The 20,640-nt window shown below is 49.7% G+C and overlaps 1 protein-coding gene across 6 annotated transcripts in view; it reads right to left on the bottom strand.

Annotated features, from left to right (window-relative positions):
- Positions 1–20,640, bottom strand: part of MUC16 (mucin 16, cell surface associated) — a 111,268-nt gene that overhangs the window by 10,569 nt on the left and 80,059 nt on the right. For 5 of the 6 annotated variants that reach the window (XM_045084506.1, XM_045084516.1, XM_045084527.1 and 2 more), the window contains 23 exons: positions 19,345–19,469; positions 19,065–19,132; positions 16,412–16,584; positions 16,247–16,282; positions 15,679–15,803; positions 15,417–15,484; positions 14,694–14,866; positions 14,552–14,587; positions 13,993–14,028; positions 12,293–12,417; positions 12,130–12,197; positions 11,505–11,677; positions 11,175–11,210; positions 8,054–8,178; positions 7,906–7,973; positions 6,011–6,183; positions 4,615–4,650; positions 3,414–3,479; positions 2,394–2,515; positions 2,226–2,293; positions 1,903–2,075; positions 551–681; positions 149–216 (listed from right to left, as the gene is read on the bottom strand). In XM_045084506.1, coding sequence (XP_044940441.1) covers positions 149–216; positions 551–681; positions 1,903–2,075; positions 2,226–2,293; positions 2,394–2,515; positions 3,414–3,479; positions 4,615–4,650; positions 6,011–6,183; positions 7,906–7,973; positions 8,054–8,178; positions 11,175–11,210; positions 11,505–11,677; positions 12,130–12,197; positions 12,293–12,417; positions 13,993–14,028; positions 14,552–14,587; positions 14,694–14,866; positions 15,417–15,484; positions 15,679–15,803; positions 16,247–16,282; positions 16,412–16,584; positions 19,065–19,132; positions 19,345–19,469 — 2,272 coding nt within the window. The remainder of the gene's footprint in view (positions 1–148; positions 217–550; positions 682–1,902; positions 2,076–2,225; positions 2,294–2,393; positions 2,516–3,413; positions 3,480–4,614; positions 4,651–6,010; positions 6,184–7,905; positions 7,974–8,053; positions 8,179–11,174; positions 11,211–11,504; positions 11,678–12,129; positions 12,198–12,292; positions 12,418–13,992; positions 14,029–14,551; positions 14,588–14,693; positions 14,867–15,416; positions 15,485–15,678; positions 15,804–16,246; positions 16,283–16,411; positions 16,585–19,064; positions 19,133–19,344; positions 19,470–20,640) is intronic. The other variant, XM_045084519.1, reaches the window with a different exon arrangement.

Here is a 20,640-nt window from a genome sequence, read left to right as displayed (position 1 = left end):
ATGGAAGGAGATGGTAGAAATGGCTGACAGGGATGTGGGGGAGCATGGGGAGCTTGTCAATGACTTTCATCTCAAAGACTGTGCCAGGATAGAAGCTCAGAGCCGCAAGCTGCCAGTTCAGCCAGCGCTTCCAACCTCTTCAACTTACGTCAAATTGGTGACCAGGCAGGAGTGGAATATATCTTGTAGCTGGCTGCCTCTGTAGAGTTTGGTGACCTAGAATAAAGGGTGGGGCAGTGGGTGAGATGGAGGCCTCCTGGGGCTGGAGGGGGCTACTGCAGCCAGTGAAAGAACACAGGCCTTGGAGCAAAGGAGCTCTGAGTTTGTATCCTGGCTGTGTGACCTTAGGCACACCACTCCCCCTTTTAAGCCTCAGTTTGCCCATCTGGAAAATGGGGAAGGCAGCCAGAGCACCACCTTTGGAAACTGAGAGAACTCAAAACACATAGGCAAAGGGCAAAATTGAAATAATCACTTAGTATATGTGAATCAGAGGAATGACAGGGGCACCCAGGGCAAGGAGAGACAGGACTGGTGAGAGAGACACTACCTTGTCCTGGATGTCCCTCCATAGGGCTGTGTACTCCAAGGATGTGGGGTCTGGGTTGCTGAGGTTCCAGTTGATGATGCGGAAATTTAGCTGATACTCCCTCTGGGTAGATAAACTCTGGGGTGCATAGCCTGGAGCCAACGAGAGGAGGAGACTCTTAGCCATTAGCACAGAGAGAGGTATAGTGCCTACTGTCAGATTCAGCCAAACTTAGGCCCAAATGCTGGGGACTTCCAAATATAAAGTCACCCCACAATGGGGGAAAACTGGAATTTTACAGGGATTCTCCCAGGGCGAGTTTTTACTTCCTAGAATGTTTTTCAATCCTCTGCTTTTCCTGGAAAACGACTCATGTTTCAGAGCCCCAGTGAGCTGGAACTCCAGGAGAGCAGGGATCTCTCTGTCTTGTTCTTGCCATGTTCCAGGGCCTAGACAGTACTGGGTACATAATATCTTCTTCTAGGAAGCCTTCCCTGAATTGTCCCCCCTCTGTGTTTCCATGGCATCCTGTTAATAACAGTGTCTCTGCCTTTTTGGTGTGTCCCTAAGTAATATTCAGTCCTCTTGGTTATGAGATTTTTCAGGGAGAGAACTTGTGTGTTCTATCCCTGTACCTAGCACATGGCTTGGGACAGAATGGTAATGTGAATGTGTTTGTTGAAGGGGTGAATGTAAACTTCAATAGATCCTCAAATATGGGGCTGAGATACTCTTCTCCCAATGGTTCACTCATTTACTCATTCACTGGGTATGAGGATATACTAACTAAAGAACTGAGGCTGTAGTGACACATTACAAGACCTCAATTTCATAGAGTTGGATAATTAAACAATTGTGGTGAAGTATGATTAGTTGGTCTGGTGCCCATCTAGGAACCACAGGACCATGGAGAGCAGGGTTTCTCATCCTCGGAACTACTGATATTTGAGGCTATGTAAGTCTTGGTGGAGAGGATCTCCTGTTCGTTGGAGGACATTAGCAACACCCTTGGGCTCTAGCCACTAGATGCCAATAGCACTCTTCCCCAGTTGTGGCAGCCAAAATGTCTACAGTCATTGCCAAGGGTCTCCTGAGGGGCAGAATTGTTTCTAGGTTAGAACCACTGACATAGAGGGGCCTCACACTGTAGAACTCCTGTCCCAAGAGATCCCATGAGTCAGACACTTGGGTTCAAATTAGGATCCATTATATTAATTTGTCAAAGAATTTCATGCTATTTCCCTAAAATAACAGGAGAGACTTTTTCCATGGAGAGTTTGGGGAGGGTATTGCCTCATCAGAACTTGGGCTGACTTGTTAAAGAGGAAATAAAGTATAATGGGGACCAATAATGATTGCTATAAATCACTCACCATTGACGAAGAGGCTGTCACGGACCAGGGTATAGTAGCCCATCTGGGTGACACCATGGGTCAGCTGGTACAGCTCCCAGTAAAGCTGCTCTCTGTCAAGTCCATGGCCCATGGAGTCATGGCGGTAGGTGCAGATGGCATCAACATGGGTAGCTGGCCCATCCTTCTCAGGTCTGGGGAGAGAGGGATGTGGGGACTCTAAAGGGAGGTCCTGAAACCTCACTATGGGGATCACAAGGAGGGGGGTAACAAATGGGAAATCAGTGGAAGGGTTGGTCACCAAAATGGTCACTACTGGCAAATGCTCAGAAAGAGAGTCCTACCTGAGGGAGATTAGTCTGCAATCTGAGTAGAAGGGGCCCAAACTGCTCTTCTGAAACAAGGATCCAAGCTGGGGAGGAAGGGGGAGGAGGATGAACAGGAGAGACAAAAGTGGGGCAAGGGCTGGGTTGAATTGATCCCACTAGGAACTTCTGGGACCAGGGTCTCACCAGGCGCTGCAGGGTCCTCTTGGTGGAGTTGAACATAGCTGAGCCATTGCTCATGTCCACTGAATACTGGAGGTTCGAGATGGTGAAGTTGAGTGTAAGGGTCTTCAAGTTGTATCCCATAGCTACAAGAAGAGAGGGGAGAGATGGCTACTACTGAGAGTTGGCCTGAGGCCACATCAGAGTCCTACATTCATTGTACTCTGTCATCTTCTCTTCCAGTGGCACCACCACCCACTATCTGGTCACCCAATTCAAAACCATCATGTCGCTCAGTTCCTCTTCCTTCCCCTCCAAGTAACCCCAATACCACTTGCAAAATGGTCCTCATATACATCCTCTCTATCCTCTTCCAGCTCAAGCCTTTTCTTCTCTCACTTGGACCAACACCCCAGCAGACTTACTGGATGCCTTCTCTAAAGAATGTTCTCTACACTGAAAACTAGAAGAAATTTCCTTAAGTAAAAAATCTCAGTATAGTCACCACTACCCATTGGACAACTACCCAGGCTTCCTTTGGCCTTCAGTGTCAAGTTCAAACTTCTTGATCTGGCACTCAAGGTTCTTCCAAATATGGTTCTTGTGATCCTTTCAGCTTCACATATCCATCTACTCTAGGTTCAGATTTATGCTTTATGTAAACCAAATCCCTCTCAATTCTCTCATACACTATGCTGTTTCTGGCTACCGAGACTTTGCTCATCAAATCTCCTATATCAGGAAAACTCTTCATCCCTTATTTTCCTGGATGACACCTCCTCATTCTTAAACTCTCATTTTGGCTGAAACTTTCTCCAGAAAGACTTCCCCCCCAAATTATACTAGGTGCCTCTCCCCAAAATATCTCACATTGTTGTTATAATGGTCTGCTGATCTCACAAAGCTAGTGGCTCCATAGGGTATGCATTAGACTGAATTGTCAGTATAATCTTTGCAATAGACATGACTGTCCTACACCAGAATTTTACAACTGACTGGTAGAGCAGAGCCTTTCTTGGGAGGGAAAAGGGATCTCCCAGATACCTGTGGTGGCTTCTGGTTGTGTAGGTGATGATGAACGAGGCAGGAATGTGGTGGCTGCCTCAGGAGCTGTGGAAAGGGCAGTCATCAGGAAGGAACAGAGTTCCCACATGGTGGGAGAAACTCCCCAATGCTTGCCTGGGCTTTAGCAGTGGTTGCCCCAGGACAAGCATTCACAGGTATGTCATCAATGGGAGTAAGGGAAGGAGGGATTGTGTGAGCAGAGGGGTGAATGAGCCCACGAGTGAAATAAACTCAAGAAAGTAAGGGCAGGTGAACAAGAGAGAGATTAAACAAGAGGACAGGGAGATGAATGGGCAGAAAAGTGGACATACAGGGGGGATACCTGGATGGACAGAGGAGTAATGAACAAACGAAGGGTCAGAAAGAAAGAATAAACACAGGAAGAAAAGTTGGAGAGATGGATGGGAGGGAAAAAGGAGGAAAAGACAAGCAAGTGAATAGGCAGAGGCTGGATGGATGGACGGATGGATGGAAAGAAGTAAAGAATAAAAGTTGGATGGATGGAAGGATGGACAAAGGAGAGAAGGAATGAGGCATGGATGGTTGCAAGAAGGAGAGATAGAAGGACAGATGGATGAATTGATGGGTGGCTGGATGAAGGAAGAGAGAGAAGGAGGGAAGGAAGGATGGACGGATGAATTGAAGAAAGGAAGAATGGATGAAAGTTTGGATGGACAAAGGGAAAGAAGGAAGAAAAGATGGATAGAGGGAAGGAAGAATGGAGAAGTCTGAGAGAAGAGATAACTTGAGAATGGGAGAATGGATGGATTAAAAGATAGAGGAAGGGACCATTGGACAACTGAACAGGCAAATTTGGCCAAATCACTGAGTGGCCACCACAGTTGCATCTTGACATTGAGGCCCCTTCTGTGGCCCTTGTAGGAGATCTTGTTTTCAGGAGGCATGGACTCATCATCTGACCTCAACCCCGCATCCCTGTAGGAAACATTTGTTCAAATTTCTTCTTCCAAACCAAAAGGGTATGGAGAGTTTAGAAAGCCAATGCCATGGCTGCAGGCCCAGAAGAGACCAAGGACTTAGCACGCTTCTTCCCACTGACCCCTGGCCACATTCAGGAGAGCAGCCTGAGATTGGGGCAAGCTCCCTTTATTAGTGAGGAGAAAAGTTTGGCTCAAGACCCATAGAGGCTGATATGGGTACTTGATGCAAAGATACATACTTGTAGGAGGCTCATCTGGACCACGTTCATTATAACCTGGAAACAAAAATGTCACACGTAAGGGGAGATGGCAGCACAATCCCAGATATTCCATGCCTTTGTCCACGTGGGGCTCCTGCTGGCCTTTCCCTCTGGGTACCAGGTAAGCATCTATGCATTTTCTAAGATCAGACTCAAATGTCATCTCCATCATTAAGGTTTTCCTGATCTTCCAGGTAGAGATAACCCTTCCCATCCACCTCTCTAGCATGCCCCTAAGAGACCCTCATCACATTTATGTTCACACATTTATTCCCCCACATATATATCCGCCCCAATATCTACCCTTCCACCCTCCCTCCAATCTATCCCTCCAACCAACAACTATTTATTGAGAACCTACTATGCGCCAAGTTCTATTACATTTGGAGAATATATCACTGAACAAAATATCTCTGTCCCTTTGGAGCTCACATTAGGACAGGATGCCCATGTAGCCTGTGTCCCTGGTGCCAAGCACAAGGCCTGGCTTATAGCAGATTCTGGGGACTGCTGGCTGAGTGAGCAAAATGAAGCATATTTTACAGGAGGGAAATATCCTAAACTTGCCCCTGCAAGGGCCAAGGTGAAGAGAACAGATGTGAACTCACAACATCAAGACCCAGACTGACTAGTGGCATGGGTAGGTCGCTTTCCTTCTCTGTACATCTCCCTCTTTGCTCAAATGGGAGTCATAAAGGGCCAGGATGTCTCCATGTCCACCTGATGTGGCAATGGTGATAAGAAAGTATGATTTGCCAAATATCATTTCCAAGCTAGGGACAGAGAGGAGAGAAGCTGAATTATTCCAATAAACCCCACCACATTCCATGCTCTGCCTCTCAGAACCCCAGAGAGGGGTCACCTTCTTAAACACTGTCCCTTCCTGGCTTCTAGGAAGATGCCCAGCATGTCCCAACCTTGGACCCCACAGATGTCCAGAGTGCCTACCTCATTTCCTGGCATTAGGGCCCCACCCGGAGAGAAGCCCATCCCTGGTCTAGGGTAAGAAGCTGGGAGGGAAGACAGATGTGGGATTTTCTTTTCCCACGCCTCCCCTGGAATGATCTTTCAGGAGTTAAAAGCATAGGGTCAAGCACAGTGTTGGATGCTAACTGCTGGGGCTCAGGCCTGGCTCTGTTGTTCTGTAGCTGCACTCACTTGGGCAAATTACTTAACTCTTCAGAGCCTCCATGTCTTCATCTGCAGAACAGGTGTGATCAGGGACAGCCTCACAGAGTGAGTCTTGGAGGGTAGGGGTCATTATAGAGTTGAGATTCACACCTGAATTTGTCTCAAGGTTTCCCCTAGGTTTCCTGACCTGTGGGACAGGGGTATGGAAGCAGTTGCAGGGTGGGGGGTGCTGAGAACCGCTCACCATTGAGGTAGAGGCTGTCCTTGTCCAGAGAATAGGGACCCAGCCGGGTAATGCCGCGGGTCTGCCGGCTCAGCTCATGGAACACTTGCTTGGCAGGCAGACCCGGGCTGCTGGGAGGCTGCCGGTAGGTGCAGAGGATGTCCACCCTTGTTTTGGCGCCATTCTTCACAGACCTGAGGAAGGAGAGATTGATGTGTAGGGAGTGTGGCCCATGTGGTACCTCTTCACCTGTGGGCGCTGCACACCTCACGTCCTGTGTTCCAACCTTACTGAACCATTCAGTTTCTCCACCTGGCCACACTCTCTCACCCCAGGATCTTTGCACATGCAGTGCCTTCTGTCTGGAGGTCTCTCCCCGTCTCTCCTTACTCTCTAATAATTTCCTGGTCATCCTTCATCTCTCAACTTAGACACCTCCTCGTTCTCCAAGATCCCTCCCAGGCAGAGTCAGGAGAGGATCCTTGTTGCCACAGGACACCATGCTTCCCCCATCACACCTCTGATGGCCCCCAGTGTGAACCTATATTATTTGTTCCTGTTCCCTCAAGACAGTGGCCTCCATGAAGTCAAGTAATGGGACAATTTAGCTCACCATTGTGCTGAACTCCCAGCACTTTGCCCATTGCCTGTTCCATGCAAAAACCAAAGTCCTTATGAATGGATGAACAAAATAGGATATATCCATACAATGGAATATATCAGCTTTAAATATATCCACATATCCATACAATGGAATATATCAGCTTTAAAAGTGAGGGAAATGCTCACACCAGCCACAATGTGGATGGGACCTTGAGGACTTTATGTTTAGTGAAGTAAGACAGATACAAAAATGCAAATACCATATGATTTCACTTGTGTGAGATACCCAGAGTGGTCAGATTCATGGAGACGGAAAGTAGAATAGTAATGGCTAACATCTGGGAGTAGAGCGAAACAGGGAGCCATTGTTTAATGGGTACAGACTTTCAGTTTTTGCAAGTTTTGGAGACCAGTTGCACAATAATGTGAACACACTTAACACTACTGAACCGGACACTTAAAAATGATTCAGATGGTAAATTTTCTGTTGTGTGTCTTTTATCACAATTAAAAAATAATCCATTCCTGCCAATATTCTACATGGTGTGGACCTTGCTGCTGTCTGGAAACACACCTTCTTTCTCTCTGTCCCTCTGTCTCTGTTCCAGCCACACTGGCCTCCTTGCTGTTCATTGAATATGCTAAGCTCATTCCTACCTCAGGACCTTTGCCCATGCTGCTTCCTCCACATGGAACAGTTTTCACAGCCAGTTTTCAAGGCCAAATCCTTTTCCACCTGGGACACTGTTCAGAAATCACCTCCATGAACTATCCTGTGCCCTAGGTAAAGCTGCTTTTCCATCTTTCTGCATTTCTGCATCACCTTACTATATTTGAAACCATTTTAGATATTTTATTCTCTTGCTTAGATTCTTCTTCCTCCATTAGATGAGTGCAGGAACAGTGCCTGTGCTGTCACCCTGGTGCCCACTGCCTGCCTCAGGGGAGCTGTACCACTGATGACAGTGGACTGAGAACACAGCTGGAGAAATACTTTGTAAACCCCCACAGAACCCATACCAACTCAGAAAAGTGCAAGTAATGGCCTGATGAAGAGTTTCAGAAAGAGTAGGATGATGGGTGCATAGCATCGTGCCCATAACAGATGTCACCGAAATGTATGCTTGAAAATAGTGAAATGGCTAATTTTACGTCTATACGTATTTTGTTACAATTTTAACAATAATGTAACATGAAGATATGGATGCCAACAAGGACCCTCCAAGACAGTCTGCTACAATTGGCAGTGGCCCCCACAGTCAGAAATCCTGTCCTTCTGCAGGGGTTATGCTGGGTGGGAGGGGGGTTCTCACCTTAGTGAGGTGACTTTGCAGCCTGCATATCGGGCTCCTAGGCTGCTCCTCTGGAACAACGGGCCAAGCTGGAGAGGAAGGAGAGGGCCAGTGTGGTCAGACCCAGTGACAGCCCTGAGGAGGAGTCACGGGAAAGCTGGTCTCTTACCAGGTGCTGCATGAGGCTGTCTGTGATGTTGAACTTGAGGGAGCCGGGGTGGCCCATATCGGCTGAGTAGCGCAGGTTATCGATGGTAAAGTTCAGCGTGAATGGCTCCTCACTGACCTCCCCAGCTGTGACAGGGGCAGAGAGGGCCAAGGCTTATGGGGACGTTGGGGCGCCCAACATCCACCCATGATGGGGCTTCCAAGGGCCTCTTGTCCTCCATCCATAAACCCGAGGGTCGCTTGTTAATGGGGACAGCTCCAGCAGCAAGCAAGGACAGGTGTAAGGATTTGGGGGCTGGAGATGGTATTCCCACCCAGGTGTAGGAGTGGAGGGGCTCTGTGGAAACACTAGCGGCTTTGTTCTTCCCAGAAAGGAAAGGCTCCAACTTACCATACTGATGTAGAACCGGGGAAAACCCCACACATTGTCCTCCATATGCTCTCTGCTCCCCCATCTCTAACTCTTTATCTCTCTGTGCCTCTGTCTCTCTTTTCTTCTCTGTTTCTCTCTTACACCCAGATATGCCAAACTTCTATGCATTGCATAAAAAAAAAAAATCCAACGAGAAGCTGTAACCAATCTCCCTGTACATTGATTTACTCATCTGTAAGATAATGATTCCTAATTCAAAAGCTGTAATGAGGTTTGAACAAGTCAAATTCTGTAAAGTGCCTAAGCACAGTGCTGGGTATAGGGTAAACACTATATAAATATTCATTTTATAAAACAAATAAGCAAATACTTTCTGATCACTCACTACATATGGAGCTTTTTACCTGGGTAAGTAGCTGGGTGCTAGAATCAATCACCCACACTAAACAGAGGAGGAACCACAGTACAGAAATGGTCCTCTGTCCAGGGTTACATGACTGGAGAGGGAGAGTCTGGGTCTGGACCAGGTTCTCCAAAGCCAGAGTCCTTGCTCATGACCTCCCCTGTAAAGACACATGCTCTTGCTGAGACACATGCAGCTGGCTCAGTGTTCAAAAGTTGGGGTGACCTGAGTAGACCCCAGGGGAAGTGTAATAAATGAACAAATGATACAAGCGAGACCAGAGGCCCAGTGGCCTGGCTCTAGAATGGTTAAGCAGGACAAACCTTTGGAAGAAAAACTTACCTCTTCCCTCCCTCTCTTCTGTTCACTACTCCTTCCAAGCTCCCTTCTGTCTAACATTCCTTCTTTCCTTCCATCTTTCTTTCTATTCATCCATGCATTCATTCTTTCTTCCTTCCATCTATTCATCTTTTCTTCTCTCTCCCTCCACCCCTTCTTCCTTTCTTCTATCATCTGTCTACCCAGCCTCCCATCCAACCACTCATCCTTCTATCCATCCATCCTCCATGTCTCCATCCACCAGCCCACCCTCCCATCCACCATCCATGTACCCATGACATCCATCCATCCATCCATCCATCCTTCCATCCACCCACCATCCTTGCACACATCATTCCTTCCCGTCTCACTCCTCATCTTCCTTCTTCTCCATTCACACTTCTTTCTATGCATCCTTCTGTCTGTCCTTCCTTCTATCCCCACCTTCTTCCATCTATCCACCTTTCCTTGCTTCCTTCCTCCACGCTTTCTTTTCTTCCATTCATCCATCCATCTTTCCTTTCTTTCATATCGATTCCTTCCATGTATTTAGACATTTTCTCTTCCTCCTTTCCCCCCTCCATTCATTCCATCTGCCCATCCATCTTCTGTCCCCCTCCCATTCATCACTTCTTCCTCCCTCCCATCCATCCATCCATCCATCCATCCATCCATTCTTGTCTTTCCTCCATGTACATTGACTTGATCCTATAATGCTTCAGGAACTATTCCAAGGAGTGGATACTGAGCAACAAAACACAGTCAATCCAACTGACTTGAACTTATTTTTCCTCTTATCAGGTTGTCATTGCACCTGAGGAGCCCAGACCCCCAGTGACATTGGAAGGAGCAAGGGAGGATGCTGTGGTGTAACAGACCAGAGATGGACCCAAGAAGAGAGTTTGAGAGGGCTCCAAAAACACACCTCGAATGCAGGGGCAATTAATTCTTGAAAAAGCTACAAGGTCTTCATCCCAGGGCTTGTTGGGGATGAACTTGAATATAAGAGGTGTGCACCAAAAATCAGCATATCTTTTTAAAGAAATTAACTGATGGAGAAGTGAGACTGAGTTTTTGGAGTCACAGGAACTCTTGGTTCTATTATGTATTTGCTGTATGGCTTGGCAGCCTCTCCCAGCCTGAGTTTACTCATCTGTAAAATGGAGCTGAGTCACATGGTTGTAGCGAGGAGAACTAAAGGATAAAGAGCATGTGTTTTTGGTGAATTTGTGTCTCCTGCCCTTCCTGTATACACACACACACACACACACACACACACACACACAAATTCAAGAAGCTCTAATCCCTAGTACCTTGGTAGGTGACTGTATTTAGAGACAGGGCCTTTAGAGAAGTAACTGGGTTAAAATGAGGCTTTTGGGGTGGGCCCTAGTCCAGTCTGGCTGCTATCGGTATGAGAAAAGGAGATTAGGACACAGAGGGACACTGGAAATGTGCATGCAAAGGAATGACATGCCAAGAGGCAGCAAGTAGACGCCACCTGTTCACCAAGGAGAGAGGTTTCAGAGCAACCAACCCTGTTGGCACCTTGATCTGGACTTCTGGCCTCCAGCACTGTGAGAATATACGTGTCGGTCATCTGAGCCACCTGGACTGTGGTAGTTTGCTTTGGCAGCCAGAGCTGATCAAGACAGTATGTAACGTACGTAGCACGGTGCCTGGAAGGCACCAGGTTCAATACATGTTCACCAAAAACCCAACAAATGGCGCAACCCTGATGTTGAGACACTCTCAGAACAATAGACAGAGAGGTGAGTGGAAGGATAAGAGAAGTGCCAGGGCAGGGTTTTAGAAGAATCCGAGGGATAACCACGCAAAGGTCAGAATGGCGGGAGGACGGGTCTGTGTGTGAGATGCTCTTGCCCTGGGCTGGGACTCTCCACCAGAGCCCAGAGGGAGGAGTGGGGAGTGAGGGGCCCTCCCAGGTCTTTCCCTCACTGAAGACAGGAGGTAAAAGGAGAACAGAGTGGGGATGGGACCCAGGAAACCAGGGCCAGGAATACTCACTAGTGGTAGTTGGTATTATGGTTCCATAGGTGTAACCTGCAGAGAGAAAGCCAGAGGAGCTGAGCCAGAGTCAGGGTGAACATAAAGGATTAAGGGAAAGGTAGGATTTAGGGGTACTTTGTAGGAAAAGCAGAGGGGATGCGGTAGTGGAGGGATGTTTGGGGAGGAGGTATCCAGGCAAGGAGACTATAGATGGCTAGCACCCATGGTTACGTCATTGGAATGAAGACTGAACCAAGACCAGAGAAGAAGGAGATATACCACAGCTCCTTTTAGAGAAACACAAAACTCTCCCAGGAGAGAGACCCTGCCTAGAACACAGTCCCTCACCATTGACATAGAGGCTCTCCCTGTCCAGGGTGAAGGGCCCCAGCTGGGTGATGCCATATGTCTCACGGCTCAGCTCCCAGTACAGCTGCTCCCTGTCCAGCCTGGGGTCTGTGGAATCAGAGCGGATGGTGCAGAGGATGTCCACTCCGGTGGCTGTTCCACCCTTCTCAAGCCTGGGGAAGGAAGGACATGGGAATGTGGAGTACTGAGGAGGGGTCCTTCTAGATGTGGAAAGCAAGAGCGCTGAAGGCGGGAGGCTGAGAGGGGATGGAAAGGGCTGGCCCAGTTCCAGAGGGGCTCTCCAAAGGGTCTCTCCTCTGAGACAACCCCCTTGCAACTAAGAACAGAATACATTTTTAAGACAAGACACTTTAAGACTTTAACACTTGAGGACAAGAGATAGTGCTTCTTCCAAGAGGAAAGCTTTCCTCTAAAACAAATGATCATCTCTGGATTCCGTAAGGACAAACACGACACCTCATTTCTAAGACCTGAACATTCCCACCATCTGGGCATGAAGAACACAAGAAGGTGTTACGGCGGGTGCTGAAGGCCAGTGATGCCCCACTGTCCGGTACATGAGGGCCCACTGGACCCAATGCATCCCTCTATCTGGGGGTCTCACCTGAGCGAGGCCAGTCTGCAGCCAGTGTAGAGGGGCCCGATAATGGTCTTACTGAACAAAAGCCTGAGCTGGTGGGGAAAGAAAGGGACATGAGCAGAAGGGCTGAAGGGCTACACGAGCAGGCATGTGGTGGGGCTGATGGTGGTCATCGGGGGGCTCTCACCCGGTGCTGGAGGATCCTCTCTGTGGAGTTGAACTTGGAAGAAGCTGGGTGCCCCATGTCTTGAGTATAGTGCAGGTTGGTGATGGTGAAGTTCAGGGTGAAGGACACCAGAGTGGGGCCAGTGGCTGCAGTGGGGGATGAAGAGAAAAATGTCCAGTTTGGACCATAGTAAGGACCAAGGGTGCCTGGAATTCTAACAGTGGAGCACCAGCAAGGGACCTAAGTATAGCCACAGACTGCATAAGCTGAAGGAGAGAATGTTAAAGGAGTTTTAAGACATTGGGGACTTGCACTCATTCATTCAGCCAATGTGTATTGGGTATCTAACATGTGAAGCCCAGTGCTGGGCTCTGGGGGTCCAAGGGTAATAGGGCACAGTCTCCTAATATTGTGGTCAGGAGCATGGCCAGACCATTATACTGCAGGGGAGCCAGGAAGGTTTTCAGTCCCAAAGAGGCACCCAACCAAAGACTGAGGACAGCTTCCAGGAGGAAGCATCTTCTCAGGTGTGATTGAAAGCACAAGTAAGAGGTAGGTGAACAGGGGCTGAGCAAGTGGCAGAGTGCTCAAGCAAAAGAATCAGTCTGGGTATGAGCCTGACAGGAGACTGTGCAGTTGCCCTCAGGGGACTTGAATGTTTTCATTATGGCCTTGTGGAAGTATAGATATGAGCCCCAAAAGTGGGGCAGTGACTATACAACTCAGGGATTTGGACATGACTTGTAGATAAGGTGGAGTCATCCAAAGACTGTCAATAAGACAGGAATTACATAGACAGAAGTACATTGGGAGGGCCGTTGGCAGCTGCTGTGCAGTGGACTATAGGAGGGCAGAGTAGAGGCTACTGCACCAGTCCTAGCGAAAAATGCCAGTGGCCTGAATAAAGACCCAATGACACAGATTCAGTGAAAAGACTTGGCGGGATATTATGAAGGGAGAAGAGATGATTTGGTGATGGATAGATGGGAGGTGAGGGGGAAGGAGGGTGAAGGTGGGCACCCGTGTCCCTGCCTTTGGTGATAAGGAAAAGGAGCAAGTTTGGGAGAAGATGGTGATTTTAGGGTCAGAGACTGAGGGGTCAGGTGATGTCCAGGAGGTGGGTGGACCAAGGGTGAGGACCTGCTGTGTGGAGTGTGCTGGACTCAGGATTAGGATTCTGAGCAGCTAGACCTTGAGCTGTTATGTAGTCCCTGAAACCCACAGAAATGGATGAGTTTCCTCAGGGAAACTAAGTAAGCAATAATGAGGGAAGAAGAGATCTTGAATGGATGATTTTGTAGATATGATTTTGGTACCAGTAGGACCTTCCTACTTGCAAACTTGAGGGATAGGGCAGTGAGGACAGGGGGAAGGTTGCAGAGGTCACAGCAACAGAGGGAAAAGAACACAGGGGATGCAATCAAGGGTGGGTTACACCTATAAGGGAATGATGGCCATGTTGGCAGCTCACGTCACAAACCGTGTGCCTGGCCCTGTGCCCCATTCAGCCTGGAGTCAGGGCATCATCCTCGGGTGTGTTGTGCGGGCAGGGCGGGGTGGGTCCTGTGACCTCCAGTTCAGCCCGCCCTTCCATTAACATCCTCTGGACTCCTTCCCACCCAGAAGGGGGTGATTAGGAGGGAAGGCCTTTCTGGTTGAGCAGTTCCTATCTTTAGGGAAAGGGTAGTGGTCCCAGGCACACAGCGGTCTGAAATACTCACTCTTGGGGGTGGTGGCTGAAGCTGGATGGGTGTAACCTGTGAAGAGAGGGAGTGACAGTGAGGAGGGGAAGGGAGAGGTCCTCAATGAAGAGGCAACTGGGCCGCTACATCATCACAGCTGAAATTATTTAAAAGGAAGATGATTATGCACTGGAAAGGGATCCAGGTCTGTTCCACTCCCATCTCCAGACAGACAAAGGACCTGCTTACAGAACTTGGATATGTGAACCCCCAGTGGAGATCTGAACTCATGCAGAATCCTGCTGCAGTAGAAGCCCTCTCGGCACAGGGGAGGCCCACAGCCCAACACGGACCCCACCAATGATGTGCACTCGGTCATCGTAGAAGCTGGCAGCAAGCCAGTACTTGGGGTGGGGACCTTGCCATCCTGCAGATGCCAGGGACCAGCGCCTATGTCTGGGGCTTTAATGGGTTCACCCAAGGCTGGGGGTGGAGCAGGGATACGGAGGGCAGGCAGCTGGCTCCTGGCCGCTTCCATTCTAGGGTTGCAGAGGGAACCACAGGGTTGTAGAGACTTCGGAAGCCTCTGGACACTCACTGCTGGGGGTGGTGGCCTGGGTCTGGTGGGTATAACCTGCACAGGTAGAGGGAGAAAGAGTGAGGAGGGCGAATAATGAGCGAAACAATAGAGGGGAGGATGTGGGGACTGTTGAAAGGTGGACACAGGTGGCAATCCCTACCATTGATGTAGAGACTGTCCGGGTCCAGGGTGTAGGGACCCAGCCTGGTGACGCCGCGGGTCAGCTGGCTCAGCTCCTGGTACAGCCGCTCTCTGTCCAGCCCAGGGCCCACGGGGTCAGGGCGATAGGTGCAGATGGCATCCACTCCAGTGGCCGCCCCATCCTTCTCGGGCCTGGGGGGGGTGGGTGGGTAGGGGTAACAATAGATGGAGTTCCCAGGCAGGGTACCTGGCACCTCTGGGGAAGTGAGAAGGCTGGCACCTACCTCTGGCCAGCCTGGGGCTGTGCACACAGTCAGGGGGTGGGAGGATTTTTATTAAATTGCAGGTCTGAAACCTGCAAGCTGGGGGACAGGAGAGCTCCTACTTGAGACAGGTGAAGAGCTGGAATTTGGGATTAAAGCAGGTGGAAAAGGCATGCTTGTCTTGAGAGGAATCCTGGGGACAGAACTGAAAACCTAAAGGAAATGTCCTCTTTGGTCAAAGGGAGGCAGGAGGAGTTTTCAAGGATGACCAGCCTAGGGCCATATCCTGCTGAGGGGCTCCCTAGAATGTGGAGACAGTTGGTGGGGTTGGGGGAGGCCAAGAGGCCTTGATCCTGGAGCCAGTGCTTCCTGAATTCCACCTCTTCTGAGAACATGGACAGAGAAGGAAGGAAGCAGAGGGAACTCCTGGGGTCTGGGAGCCCTTGAGGTGGTCCTGGCCTGGGATTGCAAGGACTCACCTGAGCAAGGTCAGCCTGCAGCCTGAGTAGAGGGGGCCCACACTGGTGTTCTTGAACAAGGGTCCAAGCTGTGGGTGAAAACAAGGGAAGTAAATAAGTGAATCGAGACGCAGGGGCTGGACAGGCATCGGTGGGTGGGGCAAGAGTGAGGTGGGAGGGGCTAGCTCCTAAGGTCTGGGCTGGAATAGGGGTGGCCTCCCATCCGTAGGCAGGATGAGGCTAGGGGGCGGGGCTGGCAGGGGGAGGTGGGCGGGGCTCTCGCCTGATGCTGCAGGGACTTCTCTGTGCTGTTAAATTTCCGGGAGCCTGGAGGCTGCATGTCCTCCGTATAGTGGAGGTTGGTGACAGTGAAGTTGAGAGTGAATGGCACCAGCGGTCGTCCGGGGGCTGCAGCAGAGGAGGGAGAGGAGATGAGTCAGGCCTGGGATGGGTACGGAGGCAGGGCCTGGGACCCGCAGCTATCTCATCGGAGACCATAGCAAGTGTTGAGGGTCCTTGGGGACCTAGTGCCAGAACCACCCGTGAGGACAACCTGAGACCGTCACACGCAGCAGGTGAAGGTGGGCAGGACAGGAGACAATCTACTAATTAAAATTCTTATTTATTCAAGCCTGCCTTCTGGTACTTTCTTCCATCCCTCGACCCCCATGTGGTGGCCATTTCTCTGTGTTCAGCCAGCAGCACAGAGGTGATGCACAGCTGAATCGTACTGCAGTGAACTCCCAGTCTGCATCTCTGGCCCCTGCCCTCCCCGACAGCTGGAGGTGGTCTGCTGCTTCCTTCCCTCGTTGGGGGCGGGGGAGAGTCTGAAGACGACCCCGTGTACTCACCACTGGGGGCAGTTACCGGTGTCTGGTGGGTGTAGCCTGCGGAGAGAGGACAGGAGAGAGGGGAGGTGCTGAGGTGCAAAAGGAAAAAGAAGACGGGGGTGGGGGGGGATGGAGGGCTGGACCTTGAGCTTGACAGTTTAGCAGAGTTCAGGGGCCGCTGCTCACCACTGACACAGAGACTGTCCTCCTCCAGGGTGTAGTGGCCCAGCCTGGTGACGCCATGGGTCAGCCGGCTCAGCTCCCAGTACAGCCGCTCTCCGTCCAGCGCGAGGCCCGTGGGGTCGGGGCGGCGCAAGCAGACGGCGTTCACGCGGGTGGCTGCTCCAGCCTTCTGGGGCCTGGGGACGGCAGGACCCAGCGGGGCGGATAATTAAGATCCATCTGCAGAGCATTCTTGAGGGGCACCATTCGGGGGGTACCCTGGGGAAAGCTGGGACATAGTGAGGTCCCTGTGGACGGGTCCTGGAGACGCGCCACCCACCGCTGAGGGAATCTGCTCCACATGTTGCTCCCGCCTGCTGAACCCGGGCCTCCCTGCGCTTCACGATCCACTGTCATCACAGCACCGAGTCTCACTTAAAATGGGAATGTTCCCTTGTGAGGAATTTGCTGAAATCCTCTGGCTCCCTACTGCCTGGGGGGGAACCCGGGCTGTGCCCCTCACAACACCCACTTCCCTGCCCCCACCGCCGGCCGGGCGCATCCCTCTGCCTCCCTCCTTGTAGGTGAGCGTTTCTGCTCTGCGTGTTCGCTACCCCGAGGCTCTCCACAGCTCTGGGCCAGGAGATCTGATTTGGGGAGAGGGCTGTGTCTCCAGGCCACAGCGTCCTCCCCTCTAGGTATGAGCTGCCACTTCAGTTCCTCCTAGACCCCCTACACTACCCATATCCCAACCCTTCCACAGTTTCTCTGGGCCTCAGTTTCTCACCTCAAAAATGGGTATAATCATGGCACCCAAGTGTGAGGTTTAAGGTTTAAGTCTGTTGATATTAGCGTAATGCTTACAATAGTATCTGGTGCATCCCTAAGGGCTAGGGGAGTGTCTGTCACTATTTTATAAATAAAATAGTATAGCATTATACTATTGTATAATTATACATTTACATATAATTACATAATTCACATATACTTAATGTGTACAAATGTGTTTGCACATGTTTCCATATAATTAATATAAGGCACTCTTCTTAATGGCAGAGTCTATGCTCTTGACCTCCATGGAGATTTTGGAGCTCAGCACAAAGCTTGGACACAGTAGGCGCTCAAGCAATGTTTGTGGATGGAAAGGAAATTTGTGGAAATTCGAGGCAAGGGGAGCGAAGAGACCACTTCTACCGTGGGTGCATCAGCAACCTGGGCAAGGTCCTAAGAAAGAGGACTTCATTCCATCCCTCTCTATTCTAGCACCACAGGAAGGGAATCCTTTCTCCGAATTCTATTTTTGGAGGCATGGAAATGTCCTAGGGAGATACCCAATGAGGCTAAACGCTCCAGGGGACCTCGGAATGGAGAAGCCCATGCATGCTGAGAAGCCCTATCACTCGGTAAAGGGGGGCCCAGTAGCACGTCTCTGCACTGAAGGGAGCAGGGATTTGAAGGCTGGGGTGATGGGGGAGGGGAGAGATCCTACGGTTCTTCCCAGAGAAAAGAAGCAAAGCAAGCTTAGTGGGAAAAGGCATAGACTCTAGAGAGACTGGGCTTGAATCCTGGCTTCACCATTTGGCAGCCATCCGCTCTGGGAAAGTTCCTTAACCTGTTTGTGCCTTGACTACTCTGCAAAATAGGGATAATAGTAGTGATGGTAAGTGAGTCTAGGGAGATGATGGACAGGATGCATTTCACCCAGTGACTCTAACCTGGGGTGCTCTGCATCTCAGGAGACATTTGGCAATGCCTGGTGATAGATTTTGTTGTCAGAACTTTGGGGGCTGGGATGCTACAGGAATCGATCTAGTGGCCAAGATGTAGCTAAATATTATATTGTGCAGGGAACGACCACCTATGACAGTAACTATCTGGCCCAGAATGTCAATAATGACCATACAACAAGAACCCTGATGTCTGGCACATGCTAAGTACTTGCTGTGTGCTCACCTTCAGAAATATTTACATGCGGTGTGGGGTTGGAGGTACACTAGACTGGGGATTGCATCCTTTGTGGAGGTTCATTGTTTTTTTTTTTTTTTTTTTGTGTGTGTGTGTGTGTTTGTTTGTTTTTAATATAATTTTTTATTTTTTATAAACATATATATATATATATTTTTTTTTTAATTTTTTATTTTTTATAAACATATATTTTTATCCCCAGGGGTACAGGTCTGTGAATCACCAGGTTTACACACTTCACAGCACTCACCAAAACACATACCCTCCCCAATGTCCATAATACCACCCCCTTCTCCCAAACCCCCTCCCCCCAGCAACCCTCAGTTTGTTTTGTGAGATTAAGAGTCACTTATGGTTTGTCTCCCTCCCAATCCCATCTTGTTTCATTTATTCTTCTCGTACCCACTTAAGCCCCCATGTTGCATCACCACTTCCTCATATCAGGGAGATCATATCTTTATAAAGGGCTTTGATACATACTTTCCAGTTGCTATGTCCTGTCATTTTTTTCTTATGAAATACTGCATGGGAGATCTGAGGCTCAGGACAATGGGAAAGTCCAGAGCAGGGTCTGGGGGCCCATAACCCAAAGGACAGTGGCTATGCCAGGCTGGGAGCTAGAAAGGGCTGAGGCCAAAGGGAGGACCCAGCCCTAACGGATCATGGTAAGAATATCCACTGTGCCTCATGGGCCATCTCCTGGGGGTCCCACCTGAGCGAGGTCAGTCTGCAGCCAGAGTAGAGGGGGCCGACACTGGTTTTCTTGAATAAAGGTCTGAGCTGTTGAGGAGAGGGAGGTGAGTAGAAGGACTGACCTGGACAAGGGCAGGGTTGGGGTGAGCTGGGTGGGGCTGGCATCAGTTGGGAGGTAGGGAGAGGTGGGTGGGGCATGGGGGAGGTGGGCAGGGCATGGGAGAGGCAGGTGGGGCTGGCATCAATGGCTAGGTGGACATCAGTGGGTGGTGGAGGGATGAGGTGGGTGGGGTTCTCACCAGGCTCTGCAAGATCATCTCTGTTTCATTGAACTTGGCAGAACCCACAAGCTGCATGTCCTCCGTGTAGCGCAGGTTGGTGATGGTGAAGTTAAGGGTGAATGGAACCAGGTCAGGGCCAGAGACTGCAGTGAGGTTAGGAGAGAAGCCATGCCCTGAGTCACTGCCTCAGCTGGATTTAGGGATGGTGGGGTAGAGTCTGGCTCCACATCCCTGGTGCCCAGTGTATTCACATCTGGTGTGAGAGCTCAGAATATCTCTGCCCCAAAGGGAAACTTGATTTTGTTATTCTGCTAACAGTAATGATATTAATAATGACACTAAAAATAGCAGTAATAGTAAGACCTGATTTTTGGTAAGAGCTTATTCTGTGCTAAGAACTTTCCATCTAGGGACACCTGGGTGGCTCAGTTGGTTAAGCTGCTGCCTTCGGCTCAGGTCATGATCCTGGGGTCCTGGGATCAAGTCCTGCATTGGGCTCCTTGCTCAGTGGGGAGCCTGCTTCTCTCTCTGCCTCTGCCTACTGCTCTGTCTACTTGTGTTCCTGCACACCACTCTCCCTCTCTGACAGATAAATAAATAAAATCTTAAAAAAAAAAAAGAATTTTCCATATAGTATCTCATTATCCTCAAAGAAACCCTGGAAGTGAATCCTTTTACTTCCAAATGACAGAGGCTGAAAGTTAGTTTCAGAGAAGTCAAGTCACTTCCCCAAAGCCACACAGCTATTTTGGGGCAGAAGTTCAGATTCTAGAGTTTGAATGACTTAAACTTAAGTCCTGCCCATCCACTGGCTGTGTGACCTTAGCAAAACACCCAGCCCCACATGGACCGGTCTTAGGTCTCTCCTAAACAGAGCAAGAGCAGTGTCCATCTGCTGGGGTCGAAGACCATATGTGTGATGCAGGATGTCCGTGAGGTGACACATGGTCAGTCAATACTGCTCTCACTGCTCCTTACACCTGCTTCCTCTGCTTTAGTCTCTACCCTTGGGGAATTAGTCCTGGCAGGTGGGGCTGGTGCCTTTGACTATATCCATTCCTTCGAGCAAAAGTTAAAGCTTTGAAAATTATTCCAGAATGTATCACTGCATCTAATCTCACTAACTGACCCCATGGGTCCCTAAAGCCAACAGGGTCACAATTTGGTCCCTGGAAGGCCACGCAGGGTAGCCTATAAATATGACCACAAATACTTTACCTCTGTGGACCTGCACCCTTGGTGTGGTCTCATAGCTCCTTCCACAAGTCTGTTTCTCTACCTCCTGACTCTGGCTTGGCCCTGACTTGCTTTGGC

The sequence above is a fragment of the Mustela putorius genome, unplaced genomic scaffold (assembly GCF_011764305.1).
Source record: "Mustela putorius furo isolate JIRA1106 unplaced genomic scaffold, ASM1176430v1.1 tig00000095_pilon_pilon_pilon, whole genome shotgun sequence".
NCBI classification, from domain to species: domain Eukaryota; kingdom Metazoa; phylum Chordata; class Mammalia; order Carnivora; family Mustelidae; genus Mustela; species Mustela putorius.
Note: the sequence above shows the minus strand (reverse complement) of the source record. Positions and strands in the feature narration are given on the sequence as shown.